General features: G+C 42.7%; 1 protein-coding gene across 4 annotated transcripts in view; it reads left to right on the forward strand.

Moving 5' to 3' along the window:
* The first annotated feature begins 1,546 nt into the window (after positions 1 to 1,546).
* PPP3CC (protein phosphatase 3 catalytic subunit gamma) overlaps positions 1,547 to 17,770 on the forward strand; it is a 98,740-nt gene continuing 82,516 nt past the window's right edge. The window contains exon 1 of one of the 4 annotated variants that reach the window (XM_063138942.1): positions 1,547 to 1,887. In XM_063138942.1, coding sequence (XP_062995012.1) covers positions 1,833 to 1,887 — 55 coding nt within the window. In that variant the 5' untranslated portion in view covers positions 1,547 to 1,832. The remainder of the gene's footprint in view (positions 1,888 to 17,770) is intronic. The other 3 variants (XM_063138940.1, XM_063138943.1, XM_063138941.1) reach the window with 3 other exon arrangements.

Consider the following 17,770-nt stretch of genomic DNA (forward strand, 5'->3'; position numbering starts at 1 on the left):
AACAGCAGCAGCCTGTGACAGCTCAATGCGTTAACATTTACTGCTGGCGTAAGCTTTTGCTAAGCCAGAGCCCACTTGGGCAGATGCCTCCTCTGTGGGGTTACTAGGAATTACCATTGATACATGGCAGTAAGAGCAGATCAGCGGAAAGCCCTTTTCCAGATGGGGTAGCTTTGTTAGTCTGTTACAGCACAAATGGAAAAGAAGCAAGAATTTCTGGAGGGGTAGCCATGTTAAGTCTGTTGCAACAAAAACGAGACTTGTGGCACCTTAAAAACTAACATTTATTAAGACATAAGATTTCATGGACAGTTCAGGGCAGAATTATTTTAGTGCACACTTTTAAGGAGTAGAACATCTCATTAAGGCCAAACAACTGGCGCTTGTATGTGTAAATACACAGTGAACAATAGAACTAAAAAATATATTACATTTTTAATCAGCCCAATAATAAATGTTCTCTGGGAAGATTACAAAAAGTTAACAATAAAACACAAACATAACACAAATAATTAAAAGAATAAAATACCAAAAAACAAACAAAAACAGCACAGTAAGAAGTAAGGCTTATGGTATTTCTACGGAAAGGCGGTAAAATTGTAGTACTTCTCTATTCCTGAAAGGCACTAGACAAGAAGACAAAAAAGGCTGGGCCACTAAGGAGAAGCTCTATTGCTAGTGTGGTGCCAGGACCTTTTTTCTCCTTTGGAATTAAGGCCTTCTTCAAGTCCTCTCTATGAAGGCTACTATTGCACTAGGTGCAAATAATAAGGGTGAGCATATGAAAAGGAGGACAGGGCTCTTGTATCTTTATCAGTTGTACTGAAAAGGGAATTTCTGCAGGTGTCATTTGTATACATGCAGCACCTGGTAAAATTCCCTTTTCATCACAACAGATAAAGCTGCAGGAGTTCTGCCCATTTGAACAGATACAAAAGAGGGCAGGACTCCTGCAGCTTTAACTGTTGTGATGAAGAGGGAATTTTGCCATGCATACAAATGTCACCTGCTGAAATTCCCTTTTTCAATATGTTAAGCCCTGTCCTCTTTCATATGGTCACTCTAATAATAATAATACCTAATAGAGCAGCCCATTTTGCATTTGTATGCCCTTCGCCTGGTATCCCTGGCACAGCTAGGCAGCATTGACAACTCCCCTCTCCCCCCCTTGCTCTTTCCCCCGCTTCTCAAAATCTGACTCCAGCTGTGCGTATCTTAGCAACTCTCCCTCCTCTTCAAAATGGCGGAGGGAGAAGGAGGGGGGAAAGGGGGGGGAAATCCATTGACCGCAGCTTGATCACGTGGCTGAAGACAGTGTAGGCTTCTTCCCTCCCCCGCTCTCCGGGGTTTCGACTCCCTCTCCTCTGCACGCGCAGGCGTGACGGACGCCAATCAGAACGCGTGCGGCTGCTTCGTAAGGCGGAGAAGGAAAGGTTCGTTTCACGCATGCGTAACGGCATAGAGAGCAAGAGAGCGAGCGGAGGGGGCGACGAGCAAGGGAGAAGAGGGTAGTTGCTGGCGCCTGCGCCGTAGAAGCAAAGAGACGGCGGCCTTGACAGCTTGTGCCTTGTGCGCCGTAGAAGTGGGGGGAAGCGAGTAGCGACGCTGGCGCATGCGTGGTAGTGGGCAGGCTCGGGGGGCTCGGGTGGAGAGAGCCGCCGCCTGGGCACTGAGAGGATTCCCCAGTTTTTGCGCTGCCGTTGCTGCCGCCACCACTACCACGACCGCCGCCGCCGCCGCCTGGGCCTGCTTAGCAGCTGCTGCCGTTGGAGTCCCGGCCCCTCCCGTAGGGAGGCAGGAAAGTCCCGGGAGCCGACGGGACAGGCGGGACCATGTCCGGGCGCGCCCAGAGCGGCAAACTGTCCACGACGGAGCGCATCGTGAAGGGTGAGGGGGCTGCGGGGGCGCCCAGAGCGGCCACGGAGGGGAAGGGAAGGGAAGGGAGGGCTACTTCCGTTACCTGAGGAGGAGGAGTGAGGGAGGCGCCGACCTGGATGTCATTATCCTCCTCCATCCTCCTCCGTTGGCGGGGGAGGGGGAGAAGAAAGAGTGGATTGGGCCCCATTTTGTTTGGGGGGTGGTCTGAGGTGGGTATAGCTGGTGGTTCCCTGAAAGACGAGGGAGGGACTTAACAAGAATAGGCAATAATAAGAAGCAGCAGCAGCTATAGGCTTCCATTTGCACTGGGCAGATGGGCAACTCTCCCCACACCACACAAAGCTAGTTACCCCGTGCTTTGGGGTGAGAGATATTATTTATTTATTTTATTACTATTACTGTTATTAGCAGCGATAGAATCCCACATAGACGAAGTGGAAGGGCAACCCTTCCCTCCTACCACCCCCACCCCCAATGCTCCATCCTATCCTATTGATAATGGGGCATCCGGTTTATTTTTGATGGGGTGGATCTGCAGAAACCCTCAAGCTATCTGTGGCATCTGGTCATTTTAGGGAGTGATAAGTGTGGAAGAAAGCTGCTCTGGGTGTTGCGGTGGTGGTGGTGGTGGTTTCTCCATTTAACTCGAGAAAGAAAGAGAGGGAGGGAGGGAGGGAGGTTGGCCCCGCAGCTAGGTTGTGATGAGAAACGGGGAGTTCCTTTTCCTGTGTGCAGAAGAGAAGATGGAGCTGAGGCACGAAGGGGCGGGGGAAGCAAGGAGACAGGACTGGGGAGCTGCATAGAGACTGGATTGAGAGTTAGCGGCAGTGTCTCCCTTGTGTTGTGACAGTGACATTTCAAAGGCCTTTGCCTTTTGGTTGAAGCTCCTTCCGACAACCCTTCCTTCTTCATTTGTGTCTGTGGTATTTGTGGAGCTGTTAGATGTATATATAGCAAAGTATAAAAGGATATATAGCAAAGCATAAAAGGCTTCACGACAGAAATTTCTATAATATAAGAATTACCATGTTCAATTCTGGGCAGCAAGGAACATCCAACAATAGCTGGATATATGCCTTTAGACGATCATATGTAGGGAATGAAGGTAATGGGTTTCCCCCATTGTTTATCCCTAGAATCTGGGCAGTGCTTTTGTAAAGGGCGGCTCCATTTATCTGTCTGTTAATATCTGCTGATAGATGTATCTTTTGTAAATTTCCCCAGTCCTTTCTGAAAGTTATTCATAGGTGCATACTGTTAGTAAGCAAGAAACCATATATGTGGATTTTGAAAGGGGGGAAATGCTGTATCTGCTAAACCAGCTTTCCCCAACTTGGTGCCCTCCAAATGTTTTGGACTCCTACCAGCTCTAGCCAGCATGGCCAATGGTCAGGAATTCTGGGAGTTGTAGTTCACAATATTTGGAAGGCACCAGGTTGTGGAAAGATGTGTTAAACAGAAGGCTAGGAGTCCAAACACTGGATTGTTCTCCATCCAGGTATGAAATCAACCTGTGTGGCCGATCACAGCTGGATGTGTCATTGTGCCCCTCATTCCCAAATGACTTCATAGTTTCCCTTGCTGTCTATCTCTGTGGTCCTTATAGGTATAGAACAATTATTTTTTGCCAACAGCTGTGGCTCCTTATGAACCTTCTTGATTTTATTCAGTGTACTTTACTTGTCTATTTAATGGTCAGGGACCACTGACCCCTTCCTTCCTTCCTCCCAATCCACCTGCCCCAAGTTCTATGCCTGAAGTGGTACATGCTATTTTAAAATAGCTGGTGATACTGGAAACAGTTAATAAGCATGAGGGCAAAATGTTAATCGAGAAGCTGTTGGATTAGTGGAAGGCTTTTACATTGTAGATTTAGCTGTCCTAATTAATCTGGTGCCATCTATCATACCCACGTATTGGGGAAAGATATGTTTCATGCACTCATTTGTTTAAATGTCCACTCAGCACCTAGCTGTTAAGATATGAAAGCTAAGACGACTTAGACATATGAAATTGTTATAGCCAGTTAGCTTGGCCTTGATCTGTTCTGTTGCAGGTGTTAACTAGACCTCTGCCTAATAGCCTTGAAAGAGCTGTTGCCCATCTTTCTGAGGCTTTTTATCTGCTCCGTGTAATCTGCTCTACTAGCCTCAGTCTCAACCCTTGGCATTGTATTGTGTGCCATTTGGATAACTTGAAAGATACTAGCTCCATGGCCTTGAAGTCTAAGCAGATTTTTATATTGATTGGGATGTGGTCTTAAAATAATGCTGTCGTTAGGTCAGAAGGTACTGAATTTCTAGTAAAAGGGCTCACCAAAGTGGCACTTTTATTTTAAATCCCCCATCTCTCCTCCCCTACCTGTTCTATGCTTATGAAGATTTTATTTTTGTGCTCTTGATTAGATACCACTTAGGTGTAATCAAAACAAAGTCCCCCACCTTGCCCGTCCGTTCTTGCCACTCTTCTAGTGCATGCATATGTGGAGAGTGGTGCTTCTGACCCAGTAATAGTAATTCTGAACTAATCTGGAGTGTATGAATATTTGTCCTTAACGTAGATTTTCAATTCTCACTTCAATATATATTGAAAGAATTCAGGGGGAGGAGTAGGAAGAATATACTTTGTGCACTTCTCTGAACTCCTTGGAAGAAGGGGAGATAAAAACCAAATTTAGTGAATATTTACTGGACCCTATATAGAGGAAGAGTTAATGGGCATTCTTTGTCCAGAAGGGCAGAACTTAGGAGTTGCCTTTAGCAAATCGTTTATTGACTGCTTATGGCTGAAATATGTCTAGAGCAAGAAGTGGATGTGGAATTTAAGAGGAAACCTCCATTATACAAGTATACATTGAGGGATGGCCAAGACAGCGATTGAAGTAGAGAAGCATCTTAATTTCCCCCTTCCTGATGAAAACTCTATTTGAAGTAATTATGGATGCCTGGGGCTCCATTTCTTTTAAACAATGTGATTGCAAGGTAACTGTTTGTATTTGCCATAGTTATATTTGAGATCTGAGGAGAAATCCAAGCTTTGATCACTTCTTGTACTGAAAATGTCTCCATCTTATTAAATATACAAGACTGTATTTGCTCCATAGATGTCTTTCTGTGATGCCTTTGCAAATATTAGATCTCTCTTTTAACTGTGCTATTCATAACCTTTGTTAAATCCACTTGCTCCCCTCCTCCAACTGCTCAGAGCCCCTCATACCAAGCATTGTTCTTACACAACTTCATGCCGAGGATCAGTGTCTTATTTTGCCAGTTTCTTATTTTACAAATGGAATGAGTTGCTTTGAGGAATAGCTCTGAGGAAGCTCTTGGGAACTAACTCTGAGCAGAACTGATTCCACATCCTTGTTGTAATTCTTGCAAATTTGACATTAAAATGTCTGGCTTACTGAACATTGGGTAAAAGAAAGCAATTCAAGAACATACTTATGCTGGTTCCTCCGCCCGATTGGCTCCTAGTGTGAAGGTATTCAGGAGCACATCTGAATAATTTGGGTGAAATTTGAGTATGGTTGCAGAAACTAGCAATAGGAAATGGCTAGTTAGATGTGTAATCTTGATTGCAATGGGAGATACCTATTTATTTTTCAACAGTGGGGCTTTAGCATTGAATGGGCCATGAATATGTCCTATTAACAGTTGTCCTCCTGCTAGATGATAACTTCTTCTTTACCTGACACTCTCAGCTCATGGTAGCTATGGTTTTCACTCAGTGATCTCGTTTACAGTGACATGGTGCAGCTTGCCGTGAGTTATTTAACTCACAGTGATTCATTTTGCATATCCAACACCTACTTGGGGGTTGTTGTTTTGTGTGAATCCAGTGTGTGTAGGTTATGTGAGGGTTATGCATGGTTGCACACACCACAGCCTGACTGTGGGTTTATTTATTTATTTACAAATTTCGTATACCACTCCAAATCTGAAACAGATTCCAGTGAGCATAAGAATTAAAACAGTAAAAGATACTAAAATTAAAATGCCACTATTATACTAAGAAAACTCACAGAACAGCAATAAAAACTGTAGCTGTCAGTCAAAGAATGCTTCCTGGAATAAGGCTGTTTTCAGGAGGCACTAGAAACAACACGGCATTAGTCCCTGTCTGACCTCCAGGGGCAGGGAGTTCCACAGAAAGAGGGACACCACTCTGAAGGCTCTTCTCCTGGTGGACTTCAATTGGGCCTTAAGGTAGCCCATGGTGGGTTGTTGTGTCCTGCGAAGTGGCCCAATAGGTAATTAATTTCAGCCATAGTGGCCCTTGGAGGATTGTTGTGTGCAGACAGATTAACTTTTGGAGTGCCTCTGACAACATTGACTTAGACTCAAATGTCTGAAAATCTTAGCTGATTGTGTGAGAAGCTCTTTACATATAAAGTGGCGAATAGTGATAGTCGGTGTGCCTAAACTACTTAACAGAACTGTTGTGCAGACGCAATGGGATCTACTCTGTTTGCTTCCCTAGGGAAAGGCAGGATTCAAATGAGATAATAAATTAAGTAATGGGGTTTTGGCTATTTGCTGTTCAGCGATTCTGTAAAAGAAATTGAAACATGAAAAAATAGCAAAGTAATACAGATAACGCACGGCTTCTAGATACTTGACAGTTTGTCTAGTTCAGCCTTCCGCAGCTTGGTGCCCTATTTTGGACTATAGCTCCCAGCATTCCTGTGCATTGGCTATGCTAGCTGGGGCTGATGGGAATTAAACTAAAAACATCTGGAAGACACCAGGTTGATGAAGATTGGTCGAGTATTGGCAGTAGATTTTCTAGTAATATTATGTCCTGTTCCTTACAAGTGCTGTACAGTGAGCCTGTTTTAAAAGGGCACTTTTGTGTATGTGTTTATAAAACATGGAATACCATGCTATGCAAATTAGATGAATCACAGTACCCACTTTATATAAATTTTACAAAAGCAGATGGTGATGAAGATTTGACAGACTAACCTAATTAGCTGGGGAGGCTATTTTAGTTGGAGGGCTATATTGTTGTTTAAAAAGAAAGAAAAACTACGCATACTGCAATGTCTCAAAGGAAACTTATTTGTAAGTATAAAGATCTTGGGCTGCAGCATGTTCAGTTTCAGTTTATTATTTATTTAATTGTTTGTATTATACCTGGCCCTGTTAAAAAAGCATGACACTTAAGGCGCCTTTATTGTCAATGTGTAAATGCCTTGATTCTTTGTCATATTTAGTAATCTTGCTATTAATTAACCTGTTCTTTTCCTCTGATTCTTTGTGAATAGTGGGGTTACTTTAAAAGAATTGGCTGCTGAAGGCGGCTGCTGTATTAGAAATGGATGTTTTACAGCTTCTCCTCTAACAGTTATGTTCTGAAGTGAAATTTGTCCAGGTGCTGTTGCTTGGCTAGTGCAGAAGGAGCTGAGTGTTAATTTGTAAACCATTCAGGCACTCTCCCATGTAACAGCTGTAATGCAAGTGAGCTGCAGAGAACCAGCCGGCCAGAATAGTGCTTGTGGCGTTACACCCCACAAGTCAATTCCAAATGTATGTCTGCAGTTTGTAAGTCTGTGGTTTGTAGAATGTTGGCCTGAGTGGGCGGAGCTAGAATGTCTTGGGAGGGGAGAGGAGTGATATATATAAGGGAATGACTGAGGGGATTGGGATAGCTTGTTCTTGTTCTTTTCAGGAAAGCTTTTCAGGGAGACTTGTTAGGTACTCTTAGAGTCTGTAGTGCTCTCTGTGTTTAGGGTACTTAAGTTCTGGGAAATTTGAGGGTCAGTGTAGTGAGTGGTGTCTTTAGGGTGTGGTGTGCATGTAGTGGAAGTATATTAATACTGATAATAAAGAAAGTTCAAGAGTGATTGTGTGAGAAAAAGGAAAGCTCGAATGTGAATGAGTGACAGGATTGTATGAAAGGTTTCAAAAAGGTTTTTAAATGTTGTTATTTGAAACAAAGCTTATGAACTTTTAAAAATAAATTTTGATTGTTTTGTTTTTAAACTACCACAAAAAGCCCACGTGTCTGTTTGGCATTTATCATCTTAAGTTTACACATTCAGCACCCACTCTGACAATCATTCACCTAAGCAGATATAACTCACAGTGCATTATTATATATATTAAAATCCATTCTCCATTTTAAACGCCTTTCTCCACATAGTTTGGAGGAAGGTGGTTATTATCCCTTGCCTCAGGCGTATCAAGTGGTGGTGCTTGGCTTGAGCAGGGAGTAGCCTCGGCCGGGTCTGGTGTTCAGAGCCTGTGTCGCCCCATAATAAGTGGTGGCAGACGGAAGGTCTGGTGTTCAGAGCCTGTGTCGTGGCATAATAAGTGGTGGCAGCGGTGGGATCTGAAGTAGACTCTGTTCATTTATAGTGACAGAAGTCAAAAAGGATTTTATTTGTGAACAGGACAGAGGGTGGTTACTGTAAAGCACCTCTGAGGTCCTTAGCTGTGAAAGTTACATATTACCTAAGTCAGAGATTGCGCTGATACAATTCTTTGACAGGATATTTTTGTCTGTGGTGAGATACATATTATAAAATATCAAGTTTACCACTCCTGACCTCAATTGAAAACTCCCAGTACCATTTTATTTATTAAGGTTAAGTCTCTGTCTGATAAAAATGGATATCTTAGCGTTGAAGAAAGATGCCCTTTCAGACAGATGTAAGCGTTTAAATTTGCCAGCTGAAGGAAAGTCAGTTGATGAAATGAAATGGGCTCTTATAGAATATTACAGAGTTCATGCTGCAGTTGAAACTGAGGTAAATCCTCTGAGGCAAGTGCCTGTAGAAATGTCTCCTCAATACATGCAGCTAGAAAGGGAGAAATTGGAACAAGGAAAAGCTGATAGACAACTTGAATTAGAAAAGGTAAAACAGCAGGAGGCTAATAGACAAATTGAATTAGAAAAGATAAAACAGCAGGAAAAACTTGAATTGGAAAGGATAAAGCAAAGAGATAGAGAATTAGAACAACAAGGGGAGTTGAAGAGAGCTGAGTTGGAACAGCAAGAAAGGCTGAGGGAAAAAGATAGAGAGCTGGAGCTAGAACGAATTGCTTTAGGAAAGAGAAAATTTGAGCGGGAAGGTCAGAGGAGAATTGAGGAAGGGGCTAGACCTCCCAAATTATCTCCTAAAGACTTTACCCCTTATGTTGAGGGGCAAGATCCCCAAATTTTCTTCAATACCTTTGAAAAGGCAGCCATGATGTGGGAAGTAAAGCCACAAGATTACATGAAGTTTATCCCTAACTTGATCAAGGGAGACCTGGCTGAAATTTATAACAGTTTTCCTGTGGGGGAAGCTTTAGATTTTGCCTCATATACAACAGCAGTTTATAAAAGATTTCGCTATGGGCCTGAGTGTTTCCGGAAGAAATTTAGAAGCCTTAATGCTGTGTCATCCAAATCTTTTGTGGAGTTGGGACACAAATTAGCGGATCATTTTGAAAAATGGATCACCTGCGCTGAGGTGAAAACCAAGCAAGATTTAGTTGATCTGATGATTAAAGATCAATTAATTTTTCAAATCCCTCAAGATATAAGATTGCTGGTGAGAGATAGAGACCCAAAAACATATCAAGATGCAGCTTCCCTGGCTGATCAATTTTCCTTAAACCGGGGCTATCATATGACCAGCAAGTCTCCTAAAGAAAATAATATTAAACCAGGGTATAAACCTAATGGGGGTAAGAAGGAAGCTGAGGTAAATAAAAATCAGTTGCCAACAGAAAAGGCGGGAAACACCACCAAACCTACAGACCTCACATGCCATCATTGTGGGTTGGTGGGGCATATTAGACCACAATGTCCCAGGCTGAGAGAAGAGAAAGAGAAAAGTACCTCAGTAAGGAGAGTGGATATTAATAAAGATGCTAAACATCCCCAAAGTTCCCAGTGTTACACATTAGTGTGGGAAAATGTTTTAATAAATGGAAAAAAGCATAAAGCTATTCTAGATACTGGAGCTTGTTTATCTCTGATTAGAGCAGATCTGGTGATGAGGGAGGGGATTATTCCTCACAGAAAAATTAACATCAAACCTGTGACAGGACCCATAATTGAAATTCCTGTAGCCGAGATGGAAGTTACATGGAGGGGAGTCACAGGGAAATGTATTTTAGGTGTTAATTGCTGTCAGGAAGAACCTCTAATCCTAGGTACTGATATCATGGGGTTAGAAGGTAGAAAAGTTTTTATTATTACACGCTCACAAGCAGCAGTGGAGGGCTTGTCAGACAATTGTAGCGAATCTGGAGAGGCTGAGGGCATGCCTCTGCAGTTGCCTAGCAACCCAGCTGAAGGAACTGCTGTGCTAGGAAACATCGTTGCAAAAACTGATACCACGTTTGCTTTACACACAGGAAATTATCCCAGCTTGGAGGTTTTAAGATCCAAAGCTGAGGCACAAGAAACCTCTTTTAGTAACACTCAGAAAGAACAGGTTTTCTGGGATTGGGGACTCTTATACCAAAAGTGGTTGCCCAAGAAGAAACAAGGAAGTTGGGAGGGCTGAAAAGCAGCTTGTGGTACCAATACCAGATAGGGACCAGCTGAAATCAGATCACGACTCCTTTTTGGCAGGCCACATGGGGATAGGTAAAACCCAGAAAAGGTTGATGACTAATTATTACTGGCCTAATATTTCTAGGGAAGCCACAGAGTTTTTCAAGTCCTGTGAGAGTTACCAGAGGGTGGGGAAAAGTAGGGACAAGGTCAAGGCTCCCCTAAATCCCCTACCACTTACCAACCAACCCTTTTTAAAAATAAGACTGGACCTGGTAGGACCCTTCCCTAGACCTACACAGACAAAAAAAATGTTTCAAGTGACCATAATAGACTCTGCCACAAGGTTCCCGAATGCTGAAGCCCTTCAAAATGTTGATGCCTTGTCAGTAGCAAAAGCCCTATTAAAAATCTTTTGTTGCTGGGGTTTCCTCCATAAAATTTGGAGTGATCAAAGCTCAGTTTTGTTCTCTAATGAAATGAGATGTTTGTGGAGGTGTTGCGGTGTCAAGCATATAACATCCACTGCTTTCCACCCCCAAACAAATGGGCTAGTTGAACAATTTAATGACAAGAAAGAAGTCATAGAGCTGGCACACACAGGTTTGGCTGGAGCCCAAACCAGGCAGAAAACTTGGTGTGATGAAGAGGCTAGAGACCGGAACTTTGGAATAGGAGTTGAAGTCGTGGTCTTCTTTCCCAAGAAGAGTAATCAGTTCGAGGCTGTTTGGGAAGGACCTTGCATTATTCAGGATAGGACTGGAGCCCATCCCCCTGTAAAGTCTATCCACTTATAGGGTGGATAGAAGAGTACCAGAGGCAGTAAAAGAAAAGTTTGTTCTGACCTCAGACGCTTCGGAGGTCAGAATTGGAGCAAGGCTGATACAGACAGTGGACGATGTGAAACATCTCGTGGCCTACTCCAGTGGAGGGTTGGCAGAGAGAGAGAGAGGCTGTTCTGCTGTCCAGGAGAAGTGTCTTGCCATCGTTTGGGCTGTGGACAGGGACAAGCCGTGCGTGTGGAGATGGTGGTTCATCTGGCAAGCGAGTCATTGGGCGCTGTTGTGGCTGCAACCCATGGTAAGCCACAACCAACTTTTGCAGCAGTGGTCGTGGCGGATCCGGAGCTTCAACGCGGAGATCCAGCATGTGGCAGGTCGGGAGAACATCATCGCGGTTGGACATCGTCAGGAATCGTGCAGTTCTCCAGTAAAGTGAGACTTTGTTGTGGACATTATGATGCTCCAGGACTTTAAAAATTGGAGCCAAAAAGTGGACTAATAAAAATGTGGTTCATTTAACTTGCTGATGTTCCAAAAGGTTTGTATGTGTATATATATTGTTATTGCTATTAATTGTATATATAAATGTTTAACCATTTTATTTCCCCAAACCCTATGTACAGGTCCACGTATTAAACCAGCCCCATTCTCTGGTTTTTTTTAAAAAGGGGGGGAGAATATGTGGCGTTACACCCCACAAGTCAATTCCAAATGTATGTCTGCAGTTTGTAAGTCTGTGGTTTGTAGAATGTTGGCCTGAGTGGGCGGAGTTAGAATGTCTTGAGAGGGGGGAGGAGTGATATATATAAGGGAATGACTGAGGGGATTGGGAGTTCTTGTTCTTGTTCTTTTATGGAAACCTTTTCAGGGAGACTTATTAGGTACTCTTAGAGTCGGTAGTGCTCTCTGTGTTTATGGTACTTAAGTTCTGGGAAATTTGAGGGTCAGTGTAGTGAGTGGTGTCTTTAGAGTGTGGTGTGCATGTAGTGGAAGTATATTAATACTGATAATAAAGAAAGTTCAAGAGTGATTGTGTGAGAAAAAGGAAAGCGCGAATGTGAATGAGTGACCGGATTGTATGAAAGGTTTCAAAAAGGTTTTTAAATGTTGTTATTTGAAACAAAGCTTATGAACTTTTAAAAATAAATTTTGATTGTTTTGTTTTTAAACTACCACAAAAAGCCCACGTGTCTGTTTGGCATTTATCATCTTAAGTTTACACATATAACACCCACTCTGACAATCATTCACCTAAGCAGATATAACTCACAGTGCATTATTATATATATTAAAATCCATTCTCCATTTTAAACCCCTTTCTCCACATAGTTTGGAGGAAGGTGGGTTTTATCCCTTGCCTCAGGCGTATCAAGCGGTGGTGCTTGGCTTGAGCAGGGAGTAGCCTCGGCCGGGTCTGTTGTTCAGAGCCTGTGTCGCCCCATAAGAAGTGGTGGCAGACGGGAGGTCTGGTGTTCAGAGCCTGTGTCGTGGCAGTGCTCCATAGTGTAATGGGACTTAATTGCTGGTATAGATCTTACTGAACTGTGCAGCGACTTTGTTTCCATCTGCTTTCACTTCAAATAACCAGCAAGGGACCCTTGTTGCCCATTGTTCAGGATGCAGGGCAATAGTCTTCATGGTGGCGCTATTATGTCCAAGTTTTTAGAAATGTAAAGAGAAGGTCTGGAGTCCTTTGCTTCATAATTTAGAATGCTGTGGTACCCTCCTGGCAAATCTGAAGCATTTTGTCAACTACAGGAGGTATGTGGGTTAGTGCAAAGCCCCTGGGAATGCGTTTCATAGCTCAGTGCAGATCAAAAGAGCTACATTTGGGCTTGCATATACCTGTGTGTTTTTTAAAAAAATATTTCTCTGAGCAACCAATTGCTATGGCATGTTGCAAGATGTCCTTGAAACTCTTCTCAGGTTTCCAAAGTAGTATTCTATGAATGGAGCTATTGAATGAGGGAGACCTGGGTTCAAATCCCTGCTCAGTCATGAAGCTCACAGGGTGACCTTGGGCTCGTCATTGACTTTCAGGGTGGAACTAATGTGTCAGTAAGAAGACTCTTGCAGTAGATAATTGGTGGGTGAGAGGGGATGCTTAATGGCTCTGAGATATCCACCCTTACTGTCTTGCAATGCCTCCATAACCAAGCTGGTCCCTGAAACTAGATATTAGTCTGGCTGAGGGTAAAATGACTCAATGGGGGTTTGCACAGTAAAGCAGCCCCTCTGGCCTGCCAATCCTCCCTTTAAATCTCTTCCTCTGCCCCTTGCGTTAGTTGGCTTGGCAAATGCAAGTTAGAGATAACATCTAGTTCTATTCCCAGCCTAATGTTCCCCATGAGAGCTTCTTGGAAGAACAGCGTAATAAATTGGATGTGCAGAACCAATCACACAGTTCTCTGGATCATGTCCATAGTATCTCAGAAGGAATCCCCATGAGTCACGCCCATTGCTGTGTTTGAAAGGAGGGTAACCTGTTCTCTAAATAAACTCTGATAAAAAATCCAAACAGGTAGTAGTAATCAGGATGGAGGAACTGTGAGGGCCCAGGAAGGGATTTTCTTTCTCTACTTGAAAAATAGGAATTTCAGGCAAAGTTTGGGGGCGGGCAGGAGTGGGGAATCCTCCAAACCATCTACTTTTTCAAAGTGATGAATAAAGTACTTCTTATAAACAGTGTTTTAACAAAAAGGTGTTACAGCCCATTCATCCTGCTTCAGTTCTTGGACCCAAGATTGAAACTTAGTAATGATGACAGCATTGCTGTTGTGTATGTCTAGCTTACTAACCAGCAACACTTTTAGTACTTGATCTTGGAAAATTGCTTTCAAAGGCTGCAGAATACAAAATATCTTCGAGTATTTGGTCCTTTCTGGGAATCTACCCAACATTGTTTTGTACAGCACAGCTTCTGGCTTTTCACGTTTCTCAATTCCCTTAGATCAGTGTTTCTCTAACTGTGGGTTGGGATCCACCGGTGGGTGTCAGCCAACCTTCAGGTGGGTCTCAGTGCCACAAACTGGCCAGTTCCTCTGTGCTTGACTGCCCTGTGCCATGGCCACACCTTGCATGCTGCATAGGCAGTTCTGGCAGTGAGAACTGCTATGAGAGCAAGGCTAATATTCTTAATAGTTAAAAAAAAAACCAGAGTAAAGGGGGGATAAGAGAAGGAAACTGTTATAGGAGTTAACAAATGTAAAAGTAGCAGGAGGGAGGGATGAACGAAACTAGCAGTTGGCGATTGGGGACAAGTTAAGTGTGAAAGAAGAAGTGGAGAGGAAATTATAGGGGATGGGTTCGAAGACTTTTCAGAGGCATTTGGAGGGAGGAGAAACGCAATATAAAATTAACAGTTTTCCTTACTTAGATTAGCAGTCCCTAGCCATTTGGGGTTGGTAGACATGTTTAGAATTTTGGGACAGCACTCTCACAAAATGGCTGCAATGGAGGGGCTTGCTCATTCACGGCCGATCCAAAACCACTCATTTCCCAGGAGTCAAACTGTTGACTAACAGAAAAGTATCTATTGCAAGGACCAAAGTACAAGACAGAGGTAGGGGGTCTGAGTTTCAAAATACAAAAACACTCTTTTGAACCCAAATAAAGGGCAGGACTTCACCTTAACAAATAAAAGTAAAATCAGGAGAGGCAGGGAGCCTTGTAAGATGCCAAGATAGGGGTGTCCATGGCCATATTGGGGCCATTTTGGAAACCCTGATTTAAAGCCTCTGAATCAGGGTTTTTTCCCCCCAAAATGAGGAGGCTGAGTAATCATACCCCCAGAGCGAGCCAACGTCTATACTTGATTAAAGCTGAATTATGGAACTCCCTGCTACAAGGAAATAGCTGTGACAAAGAATTTAGCAATTTTCAGAGAGGGATTCGATCTCCGTATAAAACGATATCAGTAATTGCCAACTGATTATGCCAAACTCTGCCTCCCATCTGTCACCATTTTGTGACTGATGGGCCTCAATCCTTTTCAGTTTTCTCAAGCAGGCCCTGGGGGTAGAAAGTCTGAGAACCCTTGCCTTAGTTTCCTCCATCTCCTAAATCAAATCAAATAAACTAATGAATGTTTTTAAATATATGCATGAAATCAAGAAATAAACATGTGAAAGTTGAGTAACAAACTTGAGTTGTGCTAATGTAGCGGTTGGAGTACATCGCCTTTGGTTCCTTAGAAGAGGAGCAGGATGAATATGTAAATAATATTGAGATAGAGTGGGATATAAATAAAATGGGTGCATGACATCTAATTTAATATGGTTGTTGGGCTTGTTCACACCTAATGACAATGCATCGTTTTAAAAATTAGGTTGTTATAAGTGAGGGAATATGTTGGTTCCTTTTGCCCAATTACTCCTACTAGTCTGTGGCTTGTTTAACACACGGATGCACAACGTTTTTGTCCCCAACGGTTGCATATGATTCTGGCTGAGAGTTTGTGGTCTGCACAGCCATATAGACATAAGTACATACACACATGTAAATACACACATACACACCAATGATCTTTATGAGGATCTCTGACGGAGAGAGTACAAACTCTTCTCTCCACCCCCTTCCCTAGTAATCCTGATACAGATTTCTTATTCTTCACTGCTGGCAGCAGTCAGGAAGTGTAACCTTTCTGGGGGAAGAAGCAGAGAGTCCAAGTGTGTGGGGTGTGTGTGTGTGTGTCAGGACACCCTTGTACAGCTTCAGGAAAGGCCTTAGGGGGGCACAGGTTGTGAACACACACACACGTGAACCGGGAGCTCTGGCTTGTCTTGCCCAACTAGCCAGAGAAAGAAACCCTGGTTTATTCTTGGGTTGTTAAGCTGCTCCTGCTTGAAGCAAGGAGAAAGTGGACAGCATGCAGTAGCATACTGCCTCGTTCACAACAATCCACAATTTTATAAAAAGTAGGTTGTCATTACATACGAACCAGCCTGCTGCATATGATATTTTAATATTGAAAAGTTCAGTGTTAAAAAGTTTAACTAAATATCCAAATTTCTTGCTGGTCAAATACATTCAAATGACGTTTATTTCTGAGCTTCTCCTTTAAAAATGAGTTTCTTCTGTTTTGGCATGGCAATGCTGAGGTTGCTGGCTACAATCCAAAGAGCTACTTTAATTGGGAATGCCCGGTGGTTTCTTTTTAAAAATATATTTTCCCCCTTTTGGCACAAATTCTAGTTTCATATAGCAAGCTGCTTTTAAAGTTCCCTTCTATTTGCAAAAGAGATTTGCTCCTGTTTGGTGGGAGAAGGGAGAATGCTGCTCAAGGAATACAACCCAAGATCTTGAGCATGCAGAATTAATCCTGTGATTCTTTGGATCCAGGCTACTCTTTCTGAGCTCAAATAACAAAGCCCTCCTTTTGTGTACTATCTTACTGATGGTTTGTATTTACAACTTTTTATTTCATTCCTATTTTCCCAGCTAGCATCAACAAGAACATATTGAGCTAGCTTTTAAGATATAACAGCTTGCAGCTTTATCTCTAACACAGAGTAAATCTGTAATTATTATTTGAATAGAATTAAGACACTTAAATTTCATAAATATACTAAATTGTTTTATTTGCTTACTGTTATACACAAAATATTTCATGTTCTTAAAACAGTGGTTTACGTTTGATAAGGAAGTATTGCTTAGATCTCCATTTTTCTCAAAGTTTGTGTGGCTTGTTCTTTTTTCTGGGGGAAAAACCCTCTTTCCTTTGCTTCAACATTTCTGGGAGTTTGAGGTCTCTAATGTACAGTGCACTAAAGCTATACCCCCCACCGCCCCTCTTACTGCTAGAACTGCTTCTCGGTACACTTCAGTTTTCTATCCTGAGGTGTTTGGGGCCAGAAAACCAGGGGTATTATCCAATACTGCACTACCGCTAAAGTACATGATTTTTCACTTGCGCCAAACTATGTCTAGCTTAACTCCAGTAGCACTTGCTGGCTTGTTGGGTTTCCATATAAGATGGGTTACACCAACGAGCACTATTACCGTTGTGCTAAACATAGTTTACATTTATGTTACGTGGTAGTGTGCAACTTCGGACACTACCTTTGGTTTTCTGGCCCAAAATATCTCAAGATAGAAAGCTGTTCTTGCACCATGAAGGTACACAGAAGAAGAACCTCTGATCCGGGTTCTAGTCCTCACTCGGCCATGGAAACCCTCTGAGTGAGTTTGGGTCAGTCACAGACTCTTAGCCCAACCTACCCCACAGGGTTGTTGTTGTGAGGATAACATGGAAAGGAGGAGGATTATGTACGCCGCCTTGGGTTCCTTGGAGGAAAAAAGGTGGGATATAAATGAAATAAATAAAGTCTTTGGTTTTGTTTTTCCTGGAAAACTTCTTGGGAAGAACCTGGAAGCTTCTCAGCAGTAACTAGTAAAGCCTGGTGAGACCAAAAGAAAAGGGCAAGCAGCTCTAATCGTTTGTTGACTAAAGAAAAGAACCCATGTGACCTGTGCAACCTTCAGCTGCAGAGAAGAAAAGGTCTAGGAAATGCTACCAGGGAAAGCTGGAAGTAATGCCTTTTTGTTTACAGATAACTTGTTTCAGATATCTATAAAAAAATTCACAACCATGGCATATGAAATGCAGACCACAT

This window comes from Elgaria multicarinata, chromosome 12, assembly GCF_023053635.1.
Source record: "Elgaria multicarinata webbii isolate HBS135686 ecotype San Diego chromosome 12, rElgMul1.1.pri, whole genome shotgun sequence".
In the NCBI taxonomy this organism is placed as follows: Eukaryota; Metazoa; Chordata; class Lepidosauria; order Squamata; family Anguidae; genus Elgaria; species Elgaria multicarinata.